The following is an 8755-nucleotide window of genomic DNA, read 5'->3' as shown; positions in this document are numbered from 1 at the left end:
GTAGAGTTTAAATGAGCTTTATCAATCAAACAGCTCAAAGAAGTTTTGAGTTTTAGTTATAAGTCGTGGGCCCACATTAGACTGTTTTAATATGACATGTTTTTTTAGTTCTACAAATATTTGGTTCTATTTTAGACATAAAAATAATATCTATTTTATTAAAATAGTATTATGTCCAGTTAATAAATATTTGGTCCAATAATATATTTCCTTTATTTTATGGATTACTATATTAAATTAAATTAATATTAAACACAAATATAATTACACAAAAATCTAAATATAAATATTAAATTTTCATAATCTAGTTTTACTTTAAACTAAAAGGCCCAACTTTGAAACGTCGACAAAACGGCCCAACTTTGCATAGATACACAGATTAGGTTTTTGCTCTCGGATCATAGAGTTTCCAGTTTATTTGTTCACTGTGGTTTTCTTTAAAGATAATGGATGCAAAAGTAGACAACTCATCAAAGATTGTTTAAGCTGAAGAAAAGAAGATCAAATCGCTCTTTTAACTTGTTGATAACGGGCTCTTTTTTGGGTCTAGGTCTCACAACAAGAAGAAGAGAAAGAGCAAGAGGAATAGATATGACAGAGATCCCTCTAGATCTCTTGGTCGAAATTCTTATCAGACTACCAGGAAAGTACTTGGCTAGGTTCAAGTGCGTCTCAAAGCAGTGGTCATCCCTCATCTCTTCTACGTATTTTTGCGAACGTTTATCTACGATCACACAACGAAAACAACAACCACGTCTATACATGTGTTTGGTGGGTGAACGCGGGCAAAGTGCACTGCTGTCCATGTCATCAACATCTCCAGACAACACTTGTTTTGTGGTCGACCAAGATTTGAGCATCCCAGAGATGGGAGGCTACTACTTGAATGATCTCCACGGCTTGATGTGTTTCACAGTGGGGAAAAAGGCTTGTCTATACAACCCCCCAGCACCGGACAGCGTTTGACCTTACCCAAGATAAAAGCTGACATCATAGCCGATAAAGGTCAAACGAGGTATATTAACCGGTACTCTTTCGGATATGATTCAGTTAATGATCAACATAAACTATTATGCACAAGTGTTATATATTCGGGCAAATTGTTTAATCTGAAATCAGAGCACTGGGTGTTCGTGCTAGAAGCTGGAGGTTCTTGGAAAAAGGTTGTTTCCCATGAGAGTTATCGTTCTCATACCCCTTTCGCAGTAGGACAGTACTGTATCAGTGGATCAGTAGTACATTATCTGGCGTGGCATGATATGTACACTTGCGCGATTGTGAGTTTCGACGTTAGGTCTGAAGAGTTAACTACCATCATAGCACCTGAGGATGTCATGGCTAATATGTCCGTTCCTGCAATTGAGATGAAGGCAGAACTTATAGATTATGGTGGCAAAATAGCTATTTTCGAATGTAGCTACTTAAAAACTGAGGGTATGGCGGTATTATTGGTATTGGAAGATGCTGAGAAAAAGGAATGGTCCAAGAGGAGTCTGGTTTTGCAGCCTTGTCAGAGGCATTTAGTCCAGGACACTGAGTTTATTGTAAAAGGCACAACTCAAGACGGAAAAGTTATCTTGGCACCATTGGAGATGCATTCTGGATTCTACATTTTGTGTTATGATTTGCAAAGCAATGGCTTGAGTAAGGTTGAAATCCAAGGAGTACCACACCGTTGGTTTGACGAAGAATGCTACTATGACTTGAGGTTGATGAGTGAGAGTGAGAGGGTCATCTACTTGGAAACTTGAGCACTAGTTTTTTTACCGTTTTTTTACAATTCAAACATTGCTTTAGAATAAATGTAACTGAGTGAGAGTGAGACGGTCATCTTCATGGGATATGCTTTCTTCTTTTGATCCGTTGTTTTATTATCTTACTTGATTTATATTTTTATGTTTCATATAACTATATGTGCTTTTTCGATATAATTTTACTAAATATTATCAAATAATGCTAAGAAAAAATATAGGTATTTTCATTCTGAATATAAAATCAAAAATATAATACTTACTTTGTACTTATATGAAATGTATATAAAGATATATTACTAGTTTATAATTTTAGTGGAACCATATATTTACATAGGATTTTCTAAAAAAAATATTATTTTATTATTTTTTTTATTTGTATCATATTTGAACCGGTCCAACTCGGGACCGAGAAAATTTCTTAATTTATTGAGATTATTAATTTATCGAGTATTAATTTATAGAGGTTCTACTGTATTTTTTTATAATACTAGTATTCGAATACCTTTGAAAGAGACCCGATTAGAATCTAATAACTGTTTACTGGAGCTAAGCCGGAGAATTCTCCGAAGACATTCATGGGGCCGTTTTTCACCCCATTTTAATCGACGGTTACTAAAACTCGAACTTAGTTAGAACTTGTAGTCGTGAAGCCCTTTACCATCAGAGACATTACCTAACTAGCTGATATTCCCGTGCTCATGCACGGATATAAATATTTATAAATCATATTATATATACATATATATTTTCGTTTTTAAATTTGATTTTTAAAATTTATAAATGTTTCCTTTTTTTAGTATATATGTTATATGAATTTTTTTAAAAAGGAAACTACATAAAAACAATAATAGTATTTAAATGTAATATTTTTAATTCATTAAGGATATCAATGTAATCAACCATCGTGAGAGTTAACGTGAGCGCGACACATAGGAAACTGACTTCTCAAATAATATTATAGAGATATATAAAGGGTTATAACTAATTCATTAATCACCATTTGATTTTAAATATATTTTTTTTGAAAATTTGGTTTTATGTTGAAAGTCAATGATTAAACCCGAGTCTAATAGTGTACAATACATGCAAAACTAACACACATTTGCTTAGAATTAATTTTGCTACCACTTAAAAGGATGAAACTAGCCCTTGGTAGAAAACAAACTTGTAGTAAACATCATTAATAAATATGACGAATACAAACATATGATAGAATAGAACTACTTAGAATGGCCTAATTAAGAACCCTTCCAAAAAATTCCAAACTATATAGGAACTTTTGCCCCACCAATATGTATTTTAAAATTTCCATAAAAGTAAGTGTTTAGTTTTTTTTTTGTTTTTTACAGCATTATTTAAATATCAGTATATGATAGCAGTATATATATATATATTAATCTTCACCATCTACTCTCTCGTTTACATATATATAATCCATCTTTTAGGACAGAACACACCGAAAGCTCCGCAAACCCACTAAAAACAAAAGAAGGCGGCGCTAAAGAAATCAAAAATGCAACCAGAGAGCTCAGATCAGATGATGTATTCGCTCCTCACCGGAAACCAAATCTCCGGTGGAGGATTCTGCCTTTCCGAGGACTACATGTCGACTATGCCGTCCTTATGCGGGTCGTCTTCCTCCACGTCATCTTATTACCCACTAGCTATCTCCGGCATAGGAGAAAGGCTTGCTCAAGACAGAGCTATTGCTGCTTTGAGGAATCACAAAGAAGCTGAGCGAAGAAGAAGAGAGAGAATCAGTTCCCATCTTAACAAGCTACGTAACGTACTCTCTTGTAATTACAAGGTAATATAAATTTTACTACTACATATTAATACTTTTATATGGTGTATATATATCTCCCGATAAATATGTAGATTGTTGATACATATATACGTGTGTTATCTTATAAATTCTAAGAGAAAAACTTTAAATGGGTACTAGGCTTTTGCATCTTCTGCTGTTTCATATGTTCCATTCGATTTGGTGTGAGCTGAGTACTACTATATTTTCATGATATTTTTGTTATAATATTCTTTTGTTTCATTTGAGTATTTTTAATTGCCTTATTAAGATGGTCCATAGTTCTCATTATGTATAATTCTACAAAGATAAAGATGTCCATCGAATTTTAAGTCTACGTGTAGTGATTTTAAATATTCAAAACTTGCAAGTAGTGAGAAAATACATAAGATGTAGAAAAACAAAAAGCTTCATGGCCTTTTTATGAATCTCGTTGGGATAGCATATAAATTCTTGGAAAGTTCTCATGCTTTCTTCAGTTGATATGATATGAACATCAAATACAACGTTTTTGATGTAGAAAATACCAATTGTTGTTTGCTTTGACGATTTTAAATCTTTTTTCCCGTGGAACTACATAAAGTTTTGCAGTTCATCATAATTATTGTAACACCTCCACTTCTTCTTTTTAAAATTATATTTACATTCTTAGCAAAAAAACATTAAATTCAAGTCATTGATCCAAAACTTAAAAGGGTTTTCTAAATTCAACTTTTAATGTGTAGTTCATGTTTCCTTTCAGACAGATAAAGCCACGCTCCTCGCCAAAGTGGTTCAACGAGTCAAAGAACTTAAACAACAAACCCTAGAGATTTCAGACGCCGACCAAACTCTTTTACCCTCAGAGACCGACGAGATTAGCGTTCTACACTATGGAGACTATTCAAATGAAGGCCATATAATCTTCAAAGTATCTTTATGTAGTGACGATAGATCAGATCTCTTGTCTGATCTCATGGAGATACTTAAGTCTCTTCATATGAAGACTCTTCGAGCTGAGATGGTAACTCTTGGTGGTCGGACAAGAACTGTTCTTGTTGTGGCTGCAGACAAAGAGATGCACGGAGTCGAGTCTGTGCATTTCTTACAGAACGCTCTCAAGTCCCTGCTCGAGCGGTCAAGCAAGTCGTTGATGGAACGTAGTTCAGATGCTGGTGGAGGAGAATTGTCAAAACGACGCCGTGCACTGGATCACAGCATAATGGTGTGCAGGGCCGGATCTGAGATCACGGGGGCTTGAAACATTTCTTTAAGAATTTCTATAAAAAAAAAAATTTTCACAATTTAGGGACTTATCTCTATGTGAAAACCTTCTAAATTTTTTGGGAGCCGAGGCCAAAGCTTTACCGGCCTATATCCAGATCCGGCCCTGATGGTGTGAGAGGATGGTGAGAGTACACTAAAACGTCTTTAATTAAGTTACATACAGGGCCTGATTATAATTAACTTGGTTATAATTACCAAAGCTTTTTTCATGGTTCCTACTTTATAATGTTCTATTGTTTTTAGTTATGACTCGTGGGAGTGTAAGCAACTATTGTAAGTAGCTTTGGTGTGTTCTCTTTCTTTTCTTTTTTAACAAAATAATAATATTAATATATAAACAAAATTTTCCATGTTATTGTTCTTTATACATTATTAGCTTCTAGTTGTTGGTGTGAGGACCGTGAGAGACTAAACTCACCTCCTGATTTTAGGTCAGGTTAAGATTAAAATGGGAAGATATCGTGGGCAGAATCCCGTAAAAACTTTATAGGATGAAAGAATGATTTTATTGATTCTTGATAAGAATTGTTTACAAGGAATGTTTTTGAGATTACAAAGAGATAATAGTGTTTAAGAGCTAATGTGTATGAATCGTAGAGAATGCCCATGCTTTGATTATTGTTTGATGTCATCGTTAAATAGCCTCAGGCCCTCTTTGGTCGCTACCAACTGGTTCCCGAGATCTCCTCCGTGATTTGAGGGATTTGTAACAACTCCCCTTTGACCGGGTCCTGTGCCTATTTATTTGTCCACGAGCTACCTCTTTGACCGGGTCATGCGCCTGTTTACTTGTCAACGAGCTGCCTCTTTTCCTTGACCTCTCTGATGAACATCTCCAGCTCACAGCCTCCGGATCTGACTTAGCTGTTTTGAAGATTGAATTCATGATGGGCCTTTCGCGGCCCGTTATCATTTCTTATTGTCTATCACTAGCTAGGGGGTCATATTTGGGCCCAACAGTTGCCCCCAGCTTGCGAGATAAGATTCCTTATCTCGGAAGCTAGACCTAGCCGCCAAGCATCAATCTTTTCGTTGAGATCTCGAGCAACAGTTATCTTTATTGAAGATTTCCTTTGCTTAATCTGATGGCTACGATTGCGTATAAAAAGGCGCAAGTATCCGACTTCTCGGCCAGCAAGCTTCCCATTCCTCAATTCTCAGAGAGTTCAGGTACTTTCGAGATTAACATGTTTAATCTATCATTTTCTGGAGAGTATGGTTCTAACTTAGGTTTGGTGGGCCCTGATTCAGCTCCAGTCGAGACGTCCCAGATGGGCGATGACAAGGAGGCAGATGAGGGAGATCCAGCCAAAGAAAGTGATCCAGTCGAGGGAGACAAGGATGTCGGGATGAGCTCCCGTGATAATGATGTCTAAGAGCTGAGGCTCTTTTTGAATTGTTATGTTGCTTTTCATGACTTTTGCCCAATGGGCTTTGTTTACGTTTCAGACTTATAGCCTGAGGAGGCTTTTAAACCTTAGGGTCTTCTGAACCCTCATTAGTCTGGGGAGGCTTTTAAACCCTTTTATTCAAATTTCGGTTTTATTTTTCGTATTAAGTCATTTGACTTGGTTTGATCGTTTCTTGGATGAGATTGACTTTTGTCAAGTGGAAGTTTCGGTTAGGACATGTATCGTGATTATTATATACAATGTCTAATGACTTATCAGATCTCGAAGATTTTGAGTGTATTCGATTATGAGGATCCTTAGAAGGAGTTCCTGAAATATTAAGATTAGCTCCGGGTTTTTAGGAACCTGAGCTACCCTGAAGACCTTAGGAGGGGGTTTATGAGAACCTGAATTCGTTTGTGGGATTTTAAGACCCATTGAAGTTTGCTTAGGATTTTAAGACCTTTTGAGATTTATAAGGATTTTAAGACCTTTTGAGATTTGATAAGGATTTTAAGACCTTTTGGGATTTGATAAGGATTTTAAGATCTTTAGTGGTTTCTAAGGATTTTTAAGACCTTAGATTTAGGTTTGTCGAAGTTTGATTTCGCCTGAAGGATTTTAAGACCTTCGAGATTGCTAAGGATTTTAAGACCTTAGGTCCAGGTTCGTGGAGACCTGAGTTTGTTGGAAGGATTTTAAGACCTTCGAGATTACTGAGGATTTTAGGTTCAGGTTGACGGAGACCTGAATTTGTTCGAAGGGTTTTAAGACCTTAGGTTCAGGTTCACGGAGACCTGAATTTGTTCGAAGGGTTTTAAGATCTTAGGTTCAGGTTCACGGAGACCTGAATTTATTCGAAGGGTTTTAAGACCTTAGGTTCAGGTTCATGGAGACCTGAATTTATTCGAAGGGTTTTAAGACCTTAGGTTCAGGTTCACGGAGATCTGAATTTGTTGGAAGGGTTTTAAGACCTTAGGTTCAGGTTCATTGAGACCTGAATTTGTTCGAAAGATTTTAAGACCTTAGGTTCAGGTTCATTGAGACCTGAATTTGTTCGAAGGGTTTTAAGACCTTAGGTTCAGGTTCATTGAGACCTAAATTTGTCGAAGGGTTTTAAGACCTTAGGTTCAGGTTTATTGAGACCTGAATTTGTTCGAAGGGTTTTAAGACCTTAGGTTCAGTTCATTGAGACCTGAATTTGTTCGAAGGGTTTTTAGACCTTAGGTTCAGGTTCATTGAGACCTGAATTTGTTCGAAGGTTTTTAAGACCTTAGGTTCAGGTTCATTGAGACCTGAATTTGTTCGAAGGATTTTAAGACCTTAGGTTCAGGTTCATTGAGACCTGAATTTGTTCGAAAGATTTTAAGACCTTAGGTCAGGTTCATTGAGACCTGAATTTGTTCGAAGGTTTTAAGACCTTAGGTTCAGGTTCGTAGAGACCTGAATTTGTTCGAAGGTCAAGTTATCAAAGATAATTGCTTTATTGATAATAGGATACATGGTATCACAATAATCATACAATCGCTGTTTTGGGCTATATGTTCTCAAACATATGCCCCCTTTCGTCATGGTGGAAAGAGTGTTAAAATGAGATTGGGGTTGCACTCATAACACAATTGCCTACGTACCCAGTCAAGGGGTCAAGCCTAACGTAATTCGAGGAATTTAAGTACCTAATGATAGTATTTCTTCAGATTTGTGGCATTCCACGATCTGATTTCAGGTACTCCGGTTCGCACCTTCAGGAGCTTATAGACGCCAGGTCGTACCACGTGGATAATCCGGTAGGGACCTTCCAATTGGTTCCTAACTTCCCAGCATCTGGTTCCTTGGTTCCTTCGAAAACTTTCCTAAGTACTAGGTCACCTACAACGAATTGTTGGGGCCTGACTTTGGAATTGTAATGTCGGGCCATTGCTTGCTGATAGTTTTGAATCTGAAGCAAAACTTGGTCTTGTCGTTCCTCGATTAAATCGAAGCTGTCTGATAAGAGCTGGTCGTTAGCTTCGGGATCAGACGTACAGAGCTCTCGACGGAGGCTCCCAGTGGAGGTTTCCGCCGAGACGACAGCTTCCATTTCGTAGGCTAAAGAGAAAGGGTTTCCTCTGTAGCCTTTCTCGGGGTGGTTCGTCATGCCCAAAGTACTTCAGGTCTTTTCAGACCAGGTTTTCTTGTTGGTTCCGAGGCGTTTCTTGAGGTTTGCTAATATTGACTTATTAGCAGCCTCCGCCTGACCGTTACCTTGAGGTCGTCGAGGTGTTGAGAAGGTAAGGCGGATATTCCACTTGTCGCAAAATGCTTTGAAGTCGCGAGAAATGAACTTTCCTCCATTATCGGTTACGATCTCATACGGGACGCCGTGGCGGCAGACAATGTCTTTCCACACAAATCTTCGACTTCGAATCTAGTTATCTGTTGGAAAGCTTCAGCTTCTATCCACTTCGTGAAGTAGTCTGTCAAGACCAAGAGGAAGCGTAGCTTCTGCCTTCCTCTTCCTGACGTTATGAGTGGTTCTACGATGTCCATGGACCACCTCA

General features: G+C 37.4%; 1 protein-coding gene and 1 pseudogene across 1 annotated transcript; both read left to right on the top strand.

Annotated features, from left to right (window-relative positions):
• The first annotated feature begins 584 nt into the window (after window positions 1-584).
• On the top strand, window positions 585-1866 carry LOC108829330 (F-box protein At2g40910-like; annotated as a pseudogene).
• Window positions 1867-3174: 1308 nt separating this feature from the next.
• On the top strand, window positions 3175-5168 carry LOC108846119 (transcription factor bHLH106). Its single transcript, XM_018619330.2, has 2 exons — window positions 3175-3561; window positions 4301-5168. Exons 1-2 carry the CDS (start codon window positions 3268-3270, stop codon window positions 4796-4798), a joined length of 792 nt encoding a protein of 263 aa, XP_018474832.1. The 5' UTR covers window positions 3175-3267; the 3' UTR covers window positions 4799-5168.
• The last annotated feature ends 3587 nt before the right edge of the window (window positions 5169-8755 follow it).

Source organism: Raphanus sativus, chromosome 3, assembly GCF_000801105.2.
Source record: "Raphanus sativus cultivar WK10039 chromosome 3, ASM80110v3, whole genome shotgun sequence".
NCBI lineage: Eukaryota > Viridiplantae > Streptophyta > Magnoliopsida > Brassicales > Brassicaceae > Raphanus > Raphanus sativus.
This window is presented reverse-complemented; position numbering and strand designations above follow the sequence as displayed.

What these genes read in the sequence shown, in the direction of transcription:
- LOC108846119 (XM_018619330.2), top strand. Translation starts at nt 3,268, where the DNA reads ATGCAACCAGAGAGCTCAGATCAGATGATGTATTCGCTCCTCACCGGA. An exon ending in TACTCTCTTGTAATTACAAG is followed by an intron (nt 3,562 to 4,300) that starts GTAATATAAATT and finishes GTTTCCTTTCAG; the next exon opens with ACAGATAAAGCCACGCTCCT.